At 39.6% G+C, this 22,802-nt stretch overlaps 1 protein-coding gene across 2 annotated transcripts in view; it reads right to left on the bottom strand.

Moving 5' to 3' along the window:
• Positions 1–22,802, bottom strand: part of RYK (receptor like tyrosine kinase) — an 89,930-nt gene that overhangs the window by 5,262 nt on the left and 61,866 nt on the right. For both annotated transcript variants that reach the window (XM_060196993.1, XM_060196990.1), the window contains exons 10-13: positions 16,854–16,923; positions 11,760–11,892; positions 10,559–10,668; positions 10,262–10,421 (exon numbers count right to left, since the gene is read on the bottom strand). In XM_060196993.1, coding sequence (XP_060052976.1) covers positions 10,262–10,421; positions 10,559–10,668; positions 11,760–11,892; positions 16,854–16,923 — 473 coding nt within the window. The remainder of the gene's footprint in view (positions 1–10,261; positions 10,422–10,558; positions 10,669–11,759; positions 11,893–16,853; positions 16,924–22,802) is intronic.

The raw sequence follows: 22,802 nt of genomic DNA, 5'->3' as shown, positions 1-22,802 counted from the left end.
TAAAATCATAAACTATACTGATCAACTTAATGCCAGTAAATTCAATACCTTAGATGAAGTAAACAATTTTCTTGTACTAATCACCAAAATACACAAGAACATGGCTTTAAACCTATTAGATAGCTGAATCAGTAATTTTAAAAGATTTAATTATTCTAAATGGGGTACAGGGGGATACTTGTCTGGTATATTTGGTGCCAGTGATTTTTCTTGGGGCCTCATGCATGCAAAGCCTGTGCTCTACCCAGTTAACTAGGAAATTCATAATTAAAAAACCTTTCCACAAAGAAAACTTTATCCAGTGACCTGGAAGGTGATGCACTGGATAAAGCACTGGACTCTGAAGCATGAGATCACAAGTTTGATCCCTGGCACTGCAAGTGCCTGAGTAATGGCTCTGGTTCTTCTCACTCCCTTCCCCCATTAATGAATCAGAAAGAAAGAAAGAAAGAAAGAAAGAAAGAAAGAAAGAAAGAAAGAAAGAAAGAAAGAAAGGGAGAGAGAGAGAGAGAGAGAGAGAGAGGAGGGAGGGAGGGAGGGAGGAAGGAAGGAGGGAGGCAGGAAGGAAGGAAGGAAGGAAGGAAGGAAGGAAGGAAGGAAGGAAGCAGGAAGGGAGGGAGGGAGGGAAGAAAAAGAAAGAAAACAAAACTGCACCCAGTCGATATGAATTCTATCAAACTTGGAAAGAATAGTCCAGTATTAGTTCCCTAGGATGTCAAAGTCCTACAAAGTGGGTGACTCAGTTAGTTAACCTGGTGCCAGTAGGGCTGTGCACTCAGTCTCACTTAGCTCTCTAGCTGATGGGGGTTTGCTGGCAATCCTTGCTGTTCCCTGGCTTAGAGTGGCGCTTCAGTCTCTGCCTGTTTCGACAAGCCCTTCTCCCTCATGTTTGTGTCCTTATACGAGTAGTCGGCACGCACGCAGAATTACCACCCACCACAGCTGAGCGTGGCTTAACTTTAACACTGTGTCTGCACAATCTTAGCTGTAAATAAGTCAGTCTGGAGTGCTGAGGGTCATCACCTACACCTATCTTAGGGCACAGGACAATTCAACCTATATTCCTGCAAAACTCAGAAAACAGAGAAGAGAAACATTTCCCAATTCTTTATTTATTTATTTACTTATTTATTTTCTTGATTGCCACCAGGGTTATCACTAGTGCTCAGTGCTGGCACTACAAATATACCACTCCCAATGGCCACTTTTTCTTTTCTTTTCTCCCCTACTTTATTTGATGGGACAGAGAGAAATTAAGATGAGGGGTTGGGCAGTGGCACACCAGGTTAAGCACAAATCGTATGAAGCACAAGGACCCATACAAGGATCTTGGTTTGAGCCCCGCCACTCCCCACTCCCCAACTGCTGGGGGGGGGGGGATTGCTCCACAAGTGATGAAGCAGGTCTACAGGTATCTATTTTTCTCTCTCCCTATCTCACTCTCCTCTCCCAATTTCTTTCTGTCCTATCCAAAAAGGGGGGGGGGGGGACAAATGGCTGCCAGGAGCAGTGGATTGTACTGTAGGCAGCAAGCGCCAGCGATAACCCTGGAAGCAAAAAGAAAAAAGAAGGGAGTTGGGTGGTAGTGCAGTGGGTTTATCGCACATGGCGCAAAGCACAAGGACCAACGGAAGGATCCTGGTTCGAGCCCCTGGCTCCCCACCTGCGGGGAAAGTCGCTTCAGGTGGTGAAGTAGGTCTGAAGGTGTCTTTCTTTCTCTCCCTCTCTGTCTTCCATTTCTCTCTGTCCTATCCAACAATGATGACATCAATAACAACAACAATAATAACTACAACAATAAAAAAACAAACAAGGGCAACAAAGGGAAAATAAATTTTTAAAATTTAAAAAGAAAAAAGGAAAATAAAGAAAGAAATTAAGATGAGGGGGAGACAGGGAGAGGGAAACTGAGGTATCTGCAGATGTGCTTGTAAAGTGAGCCCCTGCAGGCAGGGAGAAGGGGCTTGAACCCTGGTCCCTGAGCATGGTAATGTGTGTGCTGAACTGAGTGCTCTACTGCCCACATCCCCCTCCCCAATTCATTTTAAAGTTAATATTATTCTAAGTACTAAAACCAAAGAGTTCAGCCCTCTGGAAATTAGTTCTTTTCATTTATAGTGACCAGAAGGTTGGAGCAATGACTTTCTTGACGTCTATCTGTACTTTAGGAGGGAAAGACAGGAAATAGGAATGGATGTACAGCTTCACAACTTCTTTCTTTCTTTCTTCCTCTTTTATTTCAATGGGGGAGGGGGGGGAAGAGACCAGAGCACTGCTCAGCTCTGGCTTATGGTGTGAATAAGCTGGACCTGAAAGCTTCGGGCTTGAGAATCTTTTGGATAAACAGTATGCTATCTTCCCTGCCCTAGTTTTATAATTTCCATATAAAATCTACTGGAATTTCCCTTAAAACCAACTAGTATATGTGCATGTTATAGTCTGTTTTAAAAAGAAAAAAAATTCAACATATTAAAAGCTACAGAAAAGTACCTATTTGTCTATAATGAACTTTTCTCTATCTGAACGTTGATTAGTAACAGTGATTAGTAAATGTGATGACTGATTTTAAAATAGTACTAAATTTCTACATAAAAGGTAGTTCACTAACAGAAGAAATAGAACCCAAAGAAACGAAACTGGCAACTTCTTCGTGAGGTGAGTTTATTCTTAAAAACTAACTGTGGGTCTAGGAAATAGCACCATCAGTTGAGCAACAAATGTTCATGCCCAATATACTATAGGTCCCAGGTTTACCTGCAGCTACCACCATAAACCAGACCTGAGCAGTGCTCTGGTAGAGAAAAGAAAGCAGGAGGAGGAGGAGGAGAGCTAGGAGAGGAGGGGGAAGGGAGAGGAGAAACAAATAACAAAAGCAACCCTGACTCTGGGCTGTGCCATATATGTGACCCAGATTTGAACCTCAGCACCACAGGAGAACCCTAGGGCACTGGGGGAAGCTCCACAGATGGACAGAGGAACACTGTTCTAGTTTCTCTCCCTCCTTCTCCCCTGCCCCTGTCTATCTGGAATAAAAGATGAGAAACTTGGGTTAGAACAGTGGCATCGTGCATGTCTAAGGAACCGGTGTCCCTCATCCCAACACAAACTGATTGTGGAAGAAGTAATCAAAGTAGGTTTTGAAAGAAGAAACACTGAAAATGAGCAGCAAGTAGATACTGCCACTTTGCACAAGGATACCCCCCTCATACAGGGAATACCCAGGCAGCCCACCCACTGACAAGGGGAAAAAGCACATTACAATAATTGACATTCAAGGAGCTTCCCAGTTACCTGGGGACATCTGAAAGCAGAGTGTACACAGGTGCCATAACACCCAAGTGCATTAACTAATTTTACTTACTCCTTTCAGTGTTTTGCTCACATTTTTAAGTTTTTGCCCAAGATTCTCATATTACATACTGAAAGATTAATAAACAACCCCTCCTCCCAAAAAAAGGGGAAAAAAAGCCAAAGGGTTCACTACAGTTTCATTTCCTTAAAAGCCAACAAAAGTGATTCATTGAATGTTGGCTCAACAACCCTAAAAAAAAAAGTCAAGATTAAATAGCACAAGGATGATTTGTGGAAACTTGCTCTCTAGAATCTTTTGATAATGAAAACATTTAAAACGTAGACTTATTCTATAATTTCCTTCCATTTGACGTCACTGGAAAAGAGAAAATAAGGTCAAGCTTTCGTTCTCCCAGAGTTTTATGAAAGTTATTTACACCCATTTAAAGGACATTTAGAGAATAAAGTTCTGCTAACCACCTTATTCCACTTCTTCCGGTTCCTGTTACTTTACAGCTTAAGATACATAAAATATGCAAATTTTATTAATAACATACACTAATGTGGCTTATCAAAATGTAAATAAAATTATTTTGTACTTTTTCATATATTATTTTGTGCTTTATCAAAATTCATAATTTTTCACATAGTATTTAAAAATTCCAATCACTACATATTGATGAGAAAAGTATTTCATCCAAGCCTACATGATCCTCTTTGGCCACAGTAAAAGCGCACTCCATAGTCTCTGCCTGGGTTCCCTATTAGTCGCAGACCTTTACACCTCTTTCTCACTTATGGGAATGGGTCCAGATGACTAGAGTGCAATTAACTTAATCTGGGTCAAGTGTTTTCCAAACCTGGCTGAGAGGAGTCACCTGGGCTGGCTGTTAATAGCAGATTTTCCAGTACTATGTAATGATTCTGAAAATTATTGGAGTATTTTTCCCCCTAATGTTCTCTCTAGTTCGGTGCCTGCACAATTTCACCAATTCCTTGTGCCATTTATTCTTTCAGTTCTTAGCAGAGGTTGAGAAATAGATGGAGAAAGAGGAGAGATACCCACAGCACTGCCCCAGCCCTCATGAAGCTTTCCCCCTTTCAGTGACGATCAAGGGCCTGATCCCAGGTTGTCGTGCTCGGTAATGTGTTTGCTTTACCAAGTTCACCACCACCAGGTCCTGGAACTCAATTTTTTAAACACGTGAGTTCGCTCTGGTCTTAAAATTCAGCGAATTGAGCTGAATGTGCTTAGATGTGTTAACAGTGGAGTTCACAGAGAAGATATTTTTAATTGTAGAATGGCTGACTTACAAAAAAATTTTTTTTGCATATAAAGTATAAGACTTGGTAAGTTTTGATAAGACTGGCACACACTTCCTAGCTCATAGGACCCCTTAAATTCATTTCGGGTGGTACACTTCTTAACAAACCTCAAAACCTAGATATAGACCAGGGTCCATGAGATGGGGCATAAGTATATATATACAGGAGTTGGGGAAACGTGTACCTTAAAGCAAAAATGCAGTTGTCTGCAGTGAGTCAATAAATGTAGCTAGCAGAATGACCTAAAAAGACACCATAAAGTACCCAATGAAATAGTCTCTACTTAGACCTAGATACCCTCCTCACCTACCTTCTATTGCACATCCCTCAATCACTTCAAAGCTAACCTTATCAAAGCAAGGACTGCAAAAGCTAAATGAGGGCAAGATACCGGCATACTTAACGCTGACTCTTTAGTCACTACCAGGCCACCCTATCACCTGGGGCCCTAGTCAGGGAGTCCAGGGATCCCCACACAGACATGATGGGCCTAGACCTCTAACCGATCCCTCTTGCCACTGTCACTGGTCATCTCCATCAGGAACAACATAATGGAGCCCTCTGTGGGCCCCTATTGGACCTGGCCCTCAATGTGGATCAACAATGGTAGGGAATGTTCCATTCTCTGAAGGGAGGTTGGATAGCATACTGTACCTGTGACCCGAGGATGATGGGTCCTGAAATTGCTGCAGCCTGGAATGTTCCTAGCCGTGACCATGGAATGTGAGCTCAGACCCACAGGGATGCAGAGGTTACATAGGCTCCTGTGCTGACTGTTCCTTTTTCCAACTATGACACCATCCCCCCCAGACAATAGCTTATGTCACCTGCATATTAGATGTCAGGCACAGGCAAAAACTAGTTGGGTATGGACCCCTTGGAAAATACCTAAAATAGACCTACTAGCTTTTTCCAAAATGGAGACCCCAAATCTTCATCCGCAATATTACAGCCTTTAGTTTCATGATTAGTCAACAATTTGCTCTGCTTTCTATCTTAACTGTTTTTCAGCCACCAGGTTCCAGATGCTACCATGATGCCAACCAGACTTCCCAAGGCAGATGAACCCACCAATGTATCCTGGAGCCCACTTCCCCAGAGCTCTGCCCCAGTAGGGAAAGAGAGAGACAGACTGGGAGTATGGATGTCCATGTTCAGTGGGGAAGCAAATTACAGAAGCCAGACCTTCTACTTTCTGCACCCCATAATGACCCTGGGTCCATACTCCCAGAGGGCTGAAGAATAGAAAAGCTATCAGGGGGCGGGGGGGTGGTGGTGGTGGTGGTGGTGGTGGTGGTGGTGGTGGTGGTGGTGGTGGTAGTGGTGGTGGTGATACGAAGTTCTGGTGGTGGGAATTGTACCCTTCTTATCCTATGATCTTGTCAGTGTTTCCATTTTATAAAGAAAGAAAGAAAAAAAAAAAGACTTGCACACTTCTGAAACTACTGACATAATCAACAAATCCATTGCCTCTGAGTCTTTCTGCTCTAATCCTTTCTTCCTACCTTCCCATCACTTTTACCACCCTAAGTGGCCATTAATGTGCTATAACTAAAGACTGGCTTGCATTTTCTAGAATTTTATGTAAATAAAATCATCAGACTGTACACTTTTGTACCTAGGTTTTCGACTTAGAAAGATTCTGAGATTCATTCATGACGCAGTGTGAATTATTTTGAGGTTTTTCTATAGAAACAAAGCTGCTATGAATATCACTGACTGTAAGAGCAAAAGGTCTCACGCAGGAGAAAAATGAGTGGATGTATGTGTTGGAACTTTTTTTTTCTTCCCTTTTTGTTGTCTGAGTAATTTCACAGTTACCATCACTCCTGATGGTTTTTTTTTTTTTTTTTTGGTGGGGTAAGGGGGGGTCCCTTTTTTATTTCAGATAGGAGAGACAGAGAGTGGGGGGCAGAAGAGGGAGAGACAGATAGATACTTTTCTAAAGTGAATGTACTGTACCACACTTCCGCCAGCAAGGAAGAGAGCTATAGTTTCTACATATCCTTGCAAACCTCAGTCTTTCCAATTTTAGTATTAATTGGTATCTAGTGGTATTTCACTGTGGTTTTAGTGAGCAGTTTCGATTTGTTCATCTTCACTGGCTCAAATATTTTGCCTCCCACAGAGCCCTTGACAGTCACAACTGCCTTTAATGATTTACTAAACTTGGTTGCTCAAAAGCACCCAATGATTCCTCATCCCTCCTGACCACTGGAGATATATTTACAGACAGAGTTCCTTGAAATTATTTCCTTTCTTGGGTTTTCATTATTAATTTTTTAATAATAGGAGTGTATATTAACATCTTTCCTGCCACTAAAGGTCTGTGTACCTACGCCCAACTCTTATAGTGAAGGTGAAAATCTACTCTCACCCTCTACCGAGCTTTTAACTTTGGTGCAATATTCCAAACTCAGTCAAATTCTACTTTATGTTTCCCTTTCTGTACTTCTTTCTCAACTTCTGTTTATGAGTGGGATCATCCCATACTCCTCTTTCTCTTTCTGACTTATCTCACTCAACATAATTCCTTCTAGCTCCATCCAAGATGGCTTTTTAAGATGTAGTATTCTCAAAACAAACAAACAAACAAACAAAAAACAGTATAATTCTCTGGATTTTCTTTTTTTCTTTCTTTTTTTTTTTTTTTTTAAGTTTTATGTCTTTTATGAAGTTCTTGTCCAATCTCTCATATCCTTCTTCCAGGTTTTTCCTGAATTCTAGAACCACTTTCCACCTAACCTCAAACATACTTCAATTTGTTCCACACTCTAAAAACGCTCAGATGCTTGAGGATTTCTCCAGTCAGTGCCTTAAACCATTCTAATGAAATTAATGTGGCAATAATCTCCTTTACTCCTTTTCCCTAAGAAAATGCTTTTAAAACACAATGCTATTAAGATAAGAAAGCCATGAAGGAACTCTTGATTATACATTCCTGACTGAATTTAGTCTCCTAGAAGGTAGTCTTAACAGTAGAATTATGTTTGCTACTATAGCTAACTAAATAATTCTAAGATATAAATCAAGAAATTCACTTCCAAATAAATGAAGAGAAAGTCACACACAAAAATCTATGGTAGTATCCACATCTGATGAAATGGGAAAAAAAATTATATCCAGGAATTCTTCAGGCTACTTCTAATGACTTCATATCTTCAAATACCAGAGAGTGATTTATATCAGATCAAGTCTAGATGAATATGTTTCCTAAGCCCAACAGTTAAAAGTTTTTATTAACAAGTACAAGAGTCCTGACACAGAGACATTACATCTTTCCAGTAAAGCTACATTCTGAAAACTAAAGTCACCCCCACCCCACCATAAAAACAGATTCACTTAATGTAGAAACTGGTAAAGAGTTTCATTTCAATTGAGAATTTTTGAATAAGAACTTGGAACCACTGAAAACAAGTGCTTATCAAAGAGTACAAGGTGTTCTACTGACATTCAATACAGCAACTACATGTTTGTCTAAAATCATACTGTTTGTTACTTCTTATATTATTTGAGGAACATTAAAATAATTCTATATTCTATATTAAAATAATTCTATATTCTTTCTGAGACAGGTGAATATAGAGGGGAAATTAATAGATTACATTACAATTAGGAGAGGGGACACTTCTCAAACATTCTCACTTCAAGGATTTTTAAATCACAACATCAATTTTTCTGTCAGGGAAGTTGTGACAATTTCAATTACTGTGTACAGAGGATCAAGCAGTGGTTTCAAGTGAACCTGTTAATCCCCCAAGTCTGCAAATATTACATTATATGGTACAGGATTCAATTAAGTTAAGCACCTACAGAGTAAGGGTTTACCCTGGATTAAGCTGGCACGTTTTAAACTAGTCATGTACATCCACCTAAGAGAGCAGGAGAAGTTTTTGAGAGACAGATACCCAGGGGAGGTGATATGAACATGAAGAGGAGGGAGAGAGATGTTGCTGAAACCAAGGAGATGCCAACAGCCACCAGAGGCTGAAAGAGGCAAAAGAGGTTTTTCTTCTTCTAAGTAGTCTAGAGACAGCATAACTCGGCCAACACCTTAATTCCAAATATCTGGTCTCTATAACTGGACTGTGAGAGAATAGATCTCCCATTATTATTAAGTCACCAAACTTATAGTGATTTATTTCAGCAGCCATCAGATATGATACACTGAGGAAAAGAGGGTATTCAAATAAAAAGTATCATTAGAGCATACGTATTTAGAAGTAAAAATATACTGAGACACAAGACAGCAAGCCTATTCCTCACAGTTGAAACATTCAAGTATATCACTCTAGAAGAATGCCCACATAGCAATAACAGGCACCATCAGTGATTACAGAAGGAACCCTTGTAAGAAATTGCTTCACTTAATCTCCGAACACTCAGCTACAATAATAAAATGCAGCAGGCAAGCAATGGAGAAACAACCTGATATTTTAATCAGACTGAAATACACGAGATATTTACAATGCCTACAGAATACCCAGAAACAGATGTGGCTTCTGAAACTACATTATCACTGAGTAGAAAGTGTCCAAGTACATGAGCCCTGTGGTTTGTGGAACCTCCCAGAAGCTGACAGAAACACAATGACATTTAGAGAATCATAAATTCCACAGACCACAATACTTGGAAGAGCTCACTTGAAAAGAAGAAAACAATACATCCTTTTTTTTTTTTCCCTCCCTTAAATTGCCCCCAAGGTTATCGCTGGGGCTTAGTGCTTGCATGGCAAAGCTACTGTTCTGCTCTTGGTGGTCTTTTTCTCTTCTTCTTTTTTTTCTTTAAGACTGTGGTTTCTCTTTTATTTTTTATTACCTTTATGTATTTATTGGATAGAAACAGCCAGAAATTGAGAGGGAAGGGGAAGAGAGAGAGAGAGACAGAGACAGTCCTGCAGCACTGAAGCTTTCCCCCTGCAGGTGGGGACCAGGGGCTCAAACCTGGGTCTTTGCACAATGTAATGTGTGTGCTTAACCAGCTGCACCACCATCCAGCCCTGGTGGTCCTTTTCTTTTCCTTTTCCTTGTTTTTGATAGAGACAGAAACTGAGAAGTCAGGGGGAAATCAGATAGATAGATAGATAGATAGACTGATAGACGCACAGACAGACACCTGTAAGCACTACTTCACCACTCATTCAGAATGGGGCCTGAACCTATGTCACTAGGAATGGTAACATGCTTACTCTACCAAGTGTGTGCCAATAGGCCCAAACAATAAATCTTTATGATCTGGTAACATCTTGGCCATTCTAAGACTTAAATAATAGATAAATAATCAAATGTCATTACCACTCTAAGTTTCACTATCCTCACCTTTAAACTGGGGTAGCAGTGTTAAGCTACTGTGTACAGTTAACAGTGCTCTCCCCACCCCCGGTGGGCTACTGTGAGGTTGAAATAAGATTACACCTAGTGCCAAAGTCCCCTGGTCTGTATCACAGCTTGTCTTCATAAACAGACTGGCTGAGAGATAACTACATTGCTTTCTCAAAAACAAAAAAAGTTGAGGAAACTTCATCTAGATTAAACAAATGCACAAAAAGGGGGATGGGGGTACAGGAAGGAGATATAGACATGAACATTTTAAACCAGAAAGCCTCTTATACATTCTGTTGGCCTCTGGAAGTCCCAGCACTCACCACATCACTGGCACTGGAGAACTCATTATTCACCAGACTTTCAAGAGCCATCCACCGAACAGGCCTGTTTTCATTGTCTCCCAGACAGTGATAATCCATGGGGAACAAGTCTCTGGAGAGGGCATTGTCTGTGATCTTAACTTGTAGTGTATCATCAATGCTGAAAAGTGAAGACATGAACAGCAAACGCAGTCAGAATATGAAGACATACATGGGTCATGGTTAATGTGATTCCCACTGTGGCTATTGCAGGGAGCATATGATAGAAACTGACAGTAACAAGCTCATGGCACCTACACACAGTTCCTAGCAGCCAGGTCTTTGTGGATGACTTCCCTTCTGGCCAGATAGCTCATCCCACAGGCAATCTGAATAGCCATGTGCACCAGGTCTTGCTGAGAAATTGCCTGTGGTAACAGGAGATGACAATGTTCACAGTAAGCACAAACATTATGATGCTATCTCATGCTACAGTCCCAACCCATCCCCCAAACAAACCTTTACACATACTGCTGACATTTATTAAAGCTACTTATTGGCCAAGCGTGTGCTCCCATAACTCTCTGTGCATATATATCTACTACAGTCCTCATCATGCCATGGTGCAGTCTGTCACTGTAGTCTGTACTTTGCTGCTACCCAGCATACGAGTACCCGCTCAGTGGATGATTTTTCAAGGTATTATTTAAAACACTCAGCACTTATTTTCTTACTGGGCTTAAATTGTTAAAGATTTTTAAAAATAACTCCCACTCCCTCCAAATACTAAGTTGCCTACAACCATAGACCAGATCAGACTTACCTGGTCCTCTCAGTATCTCAGATATACATGCATCACGGGGAGGTCAAATATAATATGCTAAATCCTAACCGTGGCATTTTCAGAGTAAAACAAGCTCCCAAGTAAGTTGGCCATAATAATAAATATCTACTGCCTTCTTAAATCCTAAGACAGCAAGCAAGACCTCCAATCATCACCAGCTCTTGGTTCAATCTGGACCAAATAGTTCTGCAAAATCTCTCTCCATTGCTCAGAAAGCAATCTAGTATAACTACCCTCAGACAGTTATCAGGGGAATAATTGAGCTGGTATTACAGGGGGTTTGAAATGATGAATAAGCACAACAGCTATACAAGGAAAATTTCAGCATGAGTGAGGTTTATATGCTTCAAGAGAAGGATCATAAACCATCTTCTCTGTCCACAGGTTATAAGCATGTACTTCGTAGCTTCTTTTTTTTTTGGTGTCTAAACAATTCATATCTAAATTGTTAGTATCGGGTGGGAGTAGATAGTATAATGGTTATGCAAAAAGACTATCATGCCTGAGGCTCTGAAGTCCCAGGTTCAATCCCCAGCACCACCATACGCCAGAGCTGATCAGTGCTCCGGTTAAAATAATAGTAGTCATAAACAAATAAATTGTTAGTATTTGTTTTCAAGTGATATTCTTAGAAGCCATTGGTAAAGAACTGATATATGGGCAAATTTTTCTGACCTGAGGATTATTGGCCTCTACTAGTTTGCACTGCCGTAAAAACAACTTCAGATTCCCCCAATTCATGTACGGCAAGACCACCATGGGCTTTTCTCCTTCTTCTATGCACACGTGGGTTATAGGAAGAAGATTTCTGTAAAACAGTAAGAAATTGGGAGAAAGAAACGTGAAATCCATAACATCAGGGATTACTTTTAATAAAAAATAACGAGGATCACTTCTAACAAAACAAATTATCAAATATACTTAAGAACATGACTACCCTGGAAGTATAAAGTCATGAATTATAAATGTTCCCTCTCTTTCTTTGAATGTGGCATCGGGAATGAACTCAGGGTCTCACATACATGGGATACCACAGAGTGGTTTCCTAGACCCACTTTAAAAAAAAATTATTTATTTATTTATTTATTTCCCCTTTTTGCTGCCATTGTTTTTTTTTAATTGTTGTAGTTATTATTGTTGTCACTGATGTCGTCGTTGTTAGATAGGACAGAGAGAAATGGAGAGAGGAGGGGAAGACAGAGAGGGGAGAGAAAGACAGACACATGCAGACCTGCTTCACCACCTTTGAAGCAACGCCCCTGCAGGTGGGGAGCCGGGGGCTCGAACCAGGATCCTTATGCTGGTCCTTGTGCTTTGTGCCACATGCACTTAACCTGCTGCGCTACTGCCCGACTCCCATTTATTTATATATATATATATATATATTTTTAGATGGAGAGGGAGAAAAGGAAGAGAGACAACACAGTCTTGTGCCACCATCCACAGAGCTTCCCAGGTGCTGTGACGCAAGTCCAGAGTTTGGCATATGTTCTACTGGGTCATCTATCTCCTGGCCCCTAAATGTCCATTTAAATTAGACTTCAACATTTCCCATGTAAGTACCTTCTTAGTAGGAAAAAAGTTATAAATTCAGTTGTTTCCTGTAAACTACCTGCTCTGAATTCTCTGCACTCAACCCATACTAAACCTCTACTTTAAAGGGTAAGCAGAGACTTAAGAAAGGTCTGACTATGGGATATTCTAACAGCCCACTCAGTTCTACTATCACAATTAAAGAAATACCCTAGTGCAGATTCTGGACACAAATGTGATAATAAAGATAGTTTTTAAGAGACTGAAATTGCCATAGAATTCAAGAAGTCCTGAGTTGGTCACATAAGATATATTGGGTCATTGGAAAAGTCATGACATATTTTTCAAATGTTTTTCCATGCAACAAAATTTGATTTCTAATTACTCTACTACTATCTACTGTTTGTAAAATTTCTCACCTGGCCTCAGTTTCCATTCCTCTAGCATGGAGATGCCATCAATTAGGAACGGTCACTAAGATATGGAAAATAAAGCCAAGCTTACAGTAAACTACCTTGTTCCATTTTTTTACTATCTAAAGTACACGAACATAATTATTCTATTACACAGTGTTCATTTCATTAGTAGATGAAAATAAACGGCAATTTTTCACGTTGTGTAACTTTTAAAAATTATTTATTTCTAGTGTCTTTATTTATTTATTGGATAGAGACAGCCAGAAATTGAGGCGGAAGGGGGAGGGAGAGACAAAGAGACACCTGCAGATCTGCTTCACCACTTGTGAAGCTTTCACCCTGTAGGTGGGAAATGGGGGCTTGAACCTGGGCTCTTGAGCACTGTAATATGTGTGCTCAATTAGGTGTGCCACCACTTGGTCCCAATGTTATGTAACTTTTTATATTTTATTTACTTTCTCTCCTCTCCTCCACTCAGTTAAACATTCCTGGAAAGCAAACACTGACATGGACTCTTATTTGTCTACTAATGTTTTGTGCCACAGAAAGTAAGCATTTAACAAATGTCTCATAAATACAAATATCACAGCCTTAAAAATGTTACTATTCCTGAACTTAGCAGGATAACTACAAATATAGAAGAAAAAACTGCAAAGAAATATACCAAGAATTGAAGAATTACTGTCTTTGAGTTGTGCAACTTGAGATAATTTCTATTTGCTGTTCTGTATTCCCTAAACTGCCTTATTTCTGAAACTACAGCCACATAATTCTGGACTGGTTGACACTGCACATGAAAGCTATGAGCTCCCCTTGTCCTAAAGAGGAATCACTCACTGCCCAGGAAAAGGAGAGCTAGGAAATCAGTAAATGCACACGACGTAAGGCTTCAGGAGTGGCAGTACTGACTGGCTTTACTGTACAAACGGTGAGGGGGCGGGAGTGAGGGGGGGAATAGCAGGAAGGGGTTGTTAGATCATTTACTACAGACAAACAGCAAGAATGTGAAATTAATTTTCAAGTCTCAGTCTGGCTAAAAACCCTTGTGTCTCCCCCGCTCCCCTCCTGCCTCCCTTCCTCTCTCCCTCAGGATATGAGTATAACAGAGGAGAGACAGAGACTGTTTTCAGACCAAGTGTCTCATACACACTAAAACTACCACAGCTGGTAATGCATTCCCTAGAATCCACCAAGTATACTTCAGTGTCAGGGATAGTGAGAAGGGTGGACCAATCTTCTTAACTCTACCTCCCACCTTTTCTTAATGATTCTTTTTCTCACAAGTGGTATTCACTGAGCTAAAGGTATTTCACCAAGACACAATCAATTTGCTGCAAGGTCAGATCTTTTATTCCATCACTGGAGAACTACTGTAAACCCTTTGGGAGAGGAAACAAGAAGTACAAAACTGTTCCCCCGTGCTCATTTTATAAAGGGTAAAGAGGGAGGTCTGCACTCTGTAGAGTGGTCGAGGACAGAAACAGGTGTTTAAGATTATGTCACTATGAAGCACTTCTGTAATTAAAATAGACTATCTGATTTATACAACTACTTTAATTTATAACAGAAATCTTTATCACCAGTTACAGTGGAAAAGGAGTGAAAAAGATTTCAAAATGCTTTGAAATATTTAAATGCTTTTACAACTGTTAATAATGAAATGTTAAAACCTTAAATAAACATACTGAAATATATGCCCCAAAAATATCAGAAGGCAAAATCTGAAACCAGATGTCATTTCTTGCTGAGTGTATTCAGTCTGCATGATGAATTCTATAATGTGATTTCTGAGCATCATTCCTTATTTTTTAAAAAATATTTATTTCCTTTTTGTTGCCCTTGTTTTTGTTGTAGTTATTATTGTTATTGTTATTGATGTCGCCGTTGTTGGGCAGGAAAGAGAGAGATGGAGAGAAGGGAAGACAGATAGGGTGAGAGAAAGACATCTGCAGACCTGCTTCACTCCTGTGGGGAGCCGAGGGCTTGAACCGGGATCCTTATGCCGGTGCTTGCACTTTGCGCCACCTGCGCTTAACCTGCTGAGCTACCACCCGACTCCCCATTCTTTATTTTTATCCCTCACACATCCTAGAGTTCCAAGTACTAAGTGGATACACTACTGAATTACAGTAAAAGGATGGGGAAAAAGTGGATACACAGGTGTGAATAGTCTAGACGTCAGGAGTCAAAAAGAATTATTTTCCCTTGTGAATTAAGTGTTACAGCACATGGAAAGATCAGTATACTTTCTACAGATTGACAATATGTCTTGCTTATATAAATTACCAGTAAGTGTTATTTTACATAGCCAGTAAGACCAATTAACCATGAATGAACTATAACTCTGGAAGACTATCCCCAACCAGTATCAAGCTGCCTTCAGTGTGCCATCCCACTCCATCCCCTAAGGCATCCTGGGGTTTTCTAAATCATTCTGGTAGGATATTGGGAAACCCTACAGTTCAAAGCCACAAGAGCCAATGATACAAATGTTTGCTCTGAACCTTTTTCAGCTAAAACATCTTTGGGCTGCAGTGAATATAAACTGCTTCTGGAGAAAACTAGGCTTTGTCTGCATCTATCCCTGCAGCCCAGTTCTGTGCTTAAATAGTATAGCCCTTTTTGTCAGGGTAAGAACTTTAGGAATGGCTGGCCCAAAAATGTTCCGACAGGGCCTCTCCATGGTGTTCGGAGTAGACTCTTTCCGATATAGGTCACCTCACATGTAGAGTTCACGTCAGACTTTACATGAGGGTCATCTCCAGAAATAACTTTTATAGTGACTTCTTAAGACAGAAACAGAGGGAGAAAGGGAAAGACATTCCCACACCAAAGTTTCCCCCAGTGCCAATGGAAATGGGCTTGAACTGGGTTATCTGAATGACAAAGCAGGCACACTCCCAGGTGAGCTATCTTGAAGGTGTGGCAAATATTTGGAGGCAAGTTTTATCGTGAAGTTATCTCTTCCTTTTCACATGAGACAATACCTCCCCTCAACATTTTAGACCCCCCCACTTCATTCCTTAGCTTACAACAAAACACTTGGTTTGTTCCACTTACTCTAGAATTGAAAGCTATTCAAGTTCTCTACTCTTAAGTAGTTTAATTTGATTATGTTATTAATGTATTAATTTGTGTGTGTTAATGTTTTCTCAATCAGCTCCAAGAACACTAAGGGGTGGAGAAACCCCCTTGGCCCCCATGTACACAAGTACTAGGCTAACATTTTTTTCTCTGACAAAAAGGATACTTCCAACTGATCAATTCTGGGTTGCTTTTGTTTGTTTTGGTTTTCATTCTTCTTTTCATCAGGGTTATTGCTGGGGCAGCCATTTTTCCCCTTTTTTCTTTCCTTTTATTTGATAAGACAGAGAGAAATTGAAAGAGAAAGGGGGAAATAGAGAAGATGGAAGAGATATCTATAGCACTGCTTCACTGTTTGTGAAGGAGTGGGGGTTTGAACACATGTACTTGTGCACGCTGATGTGTGTGCTCAACCAGGTGCACCACCACCCAACATGCTCTCTCAATTTTTGTTTTGTTAACCAACAGAGACAAAATTACCATCCAAACAAAGGAAGTATAGCCGGAATATTACCCATCTGTTCCTTTGCAAATGGTGTAAATTCTACTCCTGTAATGAGTTAGGTTAAGTGGAAGGCCTTATTTAATAATTCATTGTACCTTACAACTTTACACAATGAGCATGCATTTCACTTTCATACTCAGAAAATTAAGAAACTATCCGCAAGAGCTTTCAATGCAGGAGACGTGCACTGCTACCACATAACACACAGGGCTAGATAGTTTCTCCACTCACCTGTGATGAAGACCTCGAAGCTTGCAACTTTCAGTGAGCATCATTGTCACCTGGATTTCAGAAGCTTGATCTATATAAAATAAACAAACACTAAACAAACACTGTCTTGAATGATGTTTTATGTGAGACATTAATATTTTCTGCTATCAGTAAATACTTCAGGCTATAAAGTAAACTTCTATTTCTTTCATGGGTAAATCTACATACGTATAATTTTCTCTTCTTACACTCCTTCTTTAAAGTGGCATATAAATAAGAAAAAATATAGAAAAAGGCAAAGGATATAAGTATTGTTTACTAAGAAACACAAGTAACCAAAATAAACCACTAAATAACTTTCAGCTTCACTAAGTACAGAAATGCAAGTTAACATTAATTTTTGAGAGGTTTTTTTTCTACTTGCCTCAAGCATTCCAGTTCTGTGCTCTGAGCAGTCCCCCCAGTCCTAATACAACTTAAAAATGTACATACCCTTCCTATTAACAATCCCACTGCTTAAGACTACTCTAGAAATATATTCATAAAGGCTCATCTATTTATAATGTAGAAAGAATATTGTTCAACTATAGCAGCAAGACTTTAATCAACTAGAGGGCCCATGAACAGAGAGGGAGTTAAGTTAGGATACCTGAATCATGCATAGCTACTTAAGGTTTGGGTCTACATGAAAGGACAGAGGAAGATCTCCAAGGGAACTTTTAAAATCAAGGAATGAAACTGTGTGTGTGATCAGTTACACATTTGGGTAACATTTTTTTATTTCTAATTCATGGAGAAACTCATAAGGAATCTTTTATGGTGATTGTTTTTAGTGATGGGAGAGTTTAGTTTGTATCTTTCTGAACTGCTTATACTTTTTAAAGTATTTTTATTTATTATTGCATAGAGACAGACACCTGCAGCCCAGCTTCACCACTCGTGAAGCTTTCCTCCTGCAGATGGGAACCAGGGGCTTGATCCTGGGTCCTTGCACACTGTAATGTGTGAACTTAACCAGGTGTGCTACCACCTGGCCCCTTGCTTATACTTTTTCACCTTATAAACATGTAACTATTAAGAAAATGACCACAGGAGTTCTGATTGGAGACTACTGCCTATTTTACAGTTGTCTTCTTACCTCTCTGTGGTTAAAAACAACAACAAAAAAAATATTAAATTGTTATTACAAAATGCAACTTTCATGGAAAAGTCAAAATTAGTATGATTATTGCAATTTATTTTTAGCTTCTCTCAACTTCTGAGTTTTGGTTCAAAGTAAAAATAACTAAGATTGGCTTTAGTTGAATGTGCTTCAAACAAAAACATGATAAAGCAATTTAGCAATATTTTTAGTTTCATCTTCAAAAGAATTTTTAAGCCAGGGTGAGTCAAAGCATAATTATACAAAAAAAAGTCTTCCATGCTTGAGGCTCTGAGGACTGGTGTGTGTGTGTGTGTGTGTGTGTGTGTAGGGGGGCGAGGGGTCCTCATTAAAAATAAATAAAATGAGACATAGACACTTTCCTCTCCTACCCCTTACTTCACTCCCCCCAATCATTTTATCTACTCAAATAATTAAACAAAATAAAGTAAGATACATCTCTTAATCTCTTTTGACACCATCAGCATTATCATCACCTTCTGATAATCTTTAGAAGAAACACTATATACAGTTGGCCAAGACATATACTGGTAAAAAAATATATTATCAACTAAAGGGCAATTACTATCTCTATGAAAACCTTTATTAGAATCACCAAGCAAGTAAATGCAGTAAAACTCAAGGTTGGCTTAGATCTCATGAAAATCCTAAGTGTATTTCCTCCCTAACTGGAGGCCAGACCCCATAAACCTAATACCAGTTTGGATACAAATGATGCTCACACAGAAGGTCAACTGCTAACAATGAGGAGTTTTCTGCTAAGGAAATTTATTCTGGAAGAGTCAAAACCTTGGAAGTTACTCCCCAAGTGCAAAGCAGAAAGGTGTTTTGGTTTTTCTCCCCAAAGGCAAAAAGAGCAATGTGTGGAGAAGGCCACAGGTAGGGGTCCTGGTGAGTCTTGCAAGTGACTTCTCTGCAGTGGGTCCTGCGGGCAAGGAGGAGTCAGGTGTTTCCTGTAAAAGTGACTCTAGCTGTCAGAATGATGAATAGTTGTGTTTGGCCTCTTAGGAAAAGTCCGTATTTCTTGATGTTGTCTTGGTGTCATGTTGCAATATCGACTGTGAAGGATGTGCTTTGTGTACGTGCTGCTTAGCTGCCCAGAAAGGCTGTGTCCAAGGAGAGGAATCCAGTACAATTGGGTTGGGCTGAGGAAAGAAATGGTCTTTCACGGTGTTAGGATTAAAAGGAAATATAAGGAGTCGGGAGGTAGCACAGCGGGTTAAGGACTGCTGTAAGGATCCCAGTTCGAGCTCCAGGCTCTCCACCAGCAGGGGGTTCGCTTCACAAGCTGTGAAGCAGGTCTGCAGGTGTCTAACTTTCTCGTCCTCTCTGTCTTCCCCTCTTCTCTCCATTTCTCTCTGTCCTATCCAACAACGACAACATCAATAACTACAACAACACTGAAAAACAACAAGGGCAACGAAAGAGAAAAATAAATAAATATTTTCTTAAAAAGGAAATATCGTCTTCTTGTCTAATTTAATTGTTCTTCGTCACCTGCACCGAGACAGTAAGAGTTTACCTTCCTGTCAACTAGTATAGACACACCTAGTAGTAAAAGAGACACCCCAGGTATTTTCTGGAGATACAACTTTCTGTTTAATTTTTTCAAGTCCTTAACTTCAGAAAGTATGTTCTATAAGAAAGAGATACTTAAACTGGATGACTATAAGGCAACTTTGAATTGGTATTTCAATCCAACTACTGAAACGTTTATCAAAATGTATAAATTTGAAAAATATATAAAATACTATGAAAATTACAATAGTAAAAATTCTCAAAATTGCAAAACAAACAAACCAAAACACCTGCCAGTATCTATAAGAGTTTAATACTGATAACTTCAAATTAATTTTATGGAATTTAATTTTACAACATTCACTGAATAAAACCCATTATTTCCTATTTCCATATCTGGAAATTTCTACAGGAATAACCATTAAGACATGGCAATATTATTTTTAAACTGTATTATCACTTATATTTAATCACCAGAGTTATTGCTAGAGTTTAGTGCCTGCATGATGACTGCACTGCTCCCAGTAGCCTTCTACTCTACTTCCTTCCTTTTAGATAGAATATGAGAGACAGAGAAAGACAAGGAGACAGCTGCAGCACTGCTCCACCACTTGGGAAGCTCTCCCACCACCAGCACTCCCTGCAGATGGAGACCAAGGCTTGCACCCAGGTACACATGCTCTACTGGGTGAGTCACCACCCGGACTCACAACATTATGATATTTTTAGAAGTTAAATTCCAATTTCCTGCTTATGGCTAAAACAAACATAAATAGTGCTCTATGAACTTTTTTTTTAACCAGAGCACTGCTCAGCTCTGGCTTATGGTGGTGCAGGGGATTGAACCTGGGAATTTGGAGCCTTAGGCATGAAACTCTTTGCATAACCATTATGCTAGATATGCCCTGCCCTCTACAAACAGTTTTTGCATTTTAAACTGTACTTCTAACTTTGTATAAGTAAACAATGAACATGGATTTAAACTGTTAGCTCTAATTTTTTCAATTCGAAGGATAAAATGACATTCCAAAAGAATAAATCTCAGAAACATTCAATCATATGAAGTTCTCTCTCCAACAATTTTGAGACAAGGACTATGGTCAATGCACTTCCTCTCTGTTTCTAAGGCAAACTTTGTCCCTATCTGGGTGAGGACTCACTGTACTTTCTCTTGTTTCCACCCAGCTTAGGGACAACACAATTACAATGGTAATGCACAGAAACAACCATGTGACTAAAATTCAAGTGTATGTGGAAAGAGAAATCTTATCTTGTAAAACAGCCCCAGTGTCTGTATTGTGTTTTCTTATCACTATTATTTCCGTTTCTCTGCCCACCCCCCTTCCAGCCTTAATTCAATTCTGTACAGAAACCTCTTGTTAATTCAATGTTCATTCAGAACAAATTAAAAATAGCCCAGTTCAAAACTGGGCATAGAGGCAAGCAAGACAGATTATCTGGGAAGGCGCCTGCTTTATCATGCAGATCAAGTCCATGCCCCACCATCCTGGAGGAAGCTTCAGTGTTATGATCCTTTTCTCACTTTCTACCTGAACAAGTCTAGCTGGAACAGTAAAGTCCCAGCTAAGACATGAAAAAGGAAAAAAAAGAAAAACAAAACAAACAAAAAAACCTGGTCAAAGGATTTATTTCCTTTAAAAAATGGGGAAATGCAATAAAAAGGCAGTAATTATTATTATTATTCTTTTTTACCAGAGTACTGCTCAGCTCTGGCTTATGGCGGTGTGGGGGACTGAACCTGGGACTTGAGAGCCTCTAGGCATGAGTCTCTTTGCATAACCATTATGCTATACCTCCACCCCAAAAGGCAGTAGTTATTAAGCTTAGGGTTCAAATTTTACATTTACAAAGAGTAATAGTTTAAAATACCTTAAAAATCACTTTTAAAAGGGTGGTTAAGACAACATAATAACTATGCAAAAGACTTTCAAAGATAAAGCTCTGAAACTTCAGGTTTGATCCACAGCACCACCTTAAGACAGCACTGAGCAGTGCTCTGCTCTCTCTCTTCCTCTCTTTCAATAAAAACAAAAAATAGGGGAGTCGGGCGGTGGCGCAGCGGGTTAAGCGCACGTGGTGCAAATCGCCAGGACCTGCGTAAGGATCCCAGTTCGAGCCCCCGGCTCCCCACCTGTAGGGGAGTCGCTTCACAAGCGGTGAAGCAGGTCTGCAGGTGTCTGTCTTTCTCTCCTCCTCTCTGTCTTCCCCTCCTCTCTCCATTTCTCTCTGTCCTATCCAACAACAATGACATTAATAACCACAACAATGTTAAACAAGGGCAACAAAAAGGAAAATAAATAAATAAATAAACTTAATTTAAAAACAAAACAACCTAAAGGAGCTTAAATACTAGCTTTCAGACCATAGGGGTAGTACAGTGGACCCAGGTTAAATACTTGGCACTACATATGTAAGAGCTGAGTGGGGCGCTCTCTCTCTCTCCCTCTCTCTCTCTCTCTCTCACACACACACACACACACACACACACAGAGTAAATTTTAACCTTTAAGAGCTGAGAGAGAGCTCCGCCAGAGCAAGGCCCTAAGTGAGCCCTGACACCACAAGGGAGTACTTTGGTGCCAAGCAAATAAAGGTCAACAGACAGTGGGCTATGCAGTGGTGTCCTTCCCTCCTTCCCTCTCTCTCCAAATATGTCTAGATTAAAAGAAATGAAAATGACAGCCCAGGATATTTGGAATCACATGTAAGTCCTCAGTATGACAAAAAATTAAAAGGACAAAAGCACTGAGGTGGGGGCTAAGAGAGGTGAGTGAATAAAAAATTAAAATGAGAAATAAGAGTTAAGTCATATGTTTAGAAAAAATTATGTGTAGAATCCTGAAACATAGCAGTTTTGCTAAATCAAAAGCAATCAAGTGCCAAAACTTCCTGTTAGACTGGTAAAATCCAACTTTCTAAAACAATAAACACAAGACCTTCCTGCCAATGCTTGGTATGAATTCCATTAAGTTTAGAAACACAAATTCTATAACCAACTCAGTAAGTTGTGTTAAACTGTCACTTCCTACTCATAAACTAAATTTAATCCCCACTCAGTCCCTGCTTCATAATGCTAAATTTGATTTTCCAAAATTACATCCTATCAGCTCAACCAATACTATTAAGTACTTAACAAAATATATTTCTCCTTTAAAACAAGTAAACAATAGACTTATTAAGAATTAATTATCCAAGCTTCCCAGGGGCACATCGATATGGTAAATAGTTAACTGTATTTATATATTTTCTTCTAGTTTGGGAGCTAATCT

Source organism: Erinaceus europaeus, chromosome 1 (assembly GCF_950295315.1).
Source record: "Erinaceus europaeus chromosome 1, mEriEur2.1, whole genome shotgun sequence".
Classification (NCBI taxonomy): domain Eukaryota; kingdom Metazoa; phylum Chordata; class Mammalia; order Eulipotyphla; family Erinaceidae; genus Erinaceus; species Erinaceus europaeus.
Note: the sequence above shows the minus strand (reverse complement) of the source record. Positions and strands in the feature narration are given on the sequence as shown.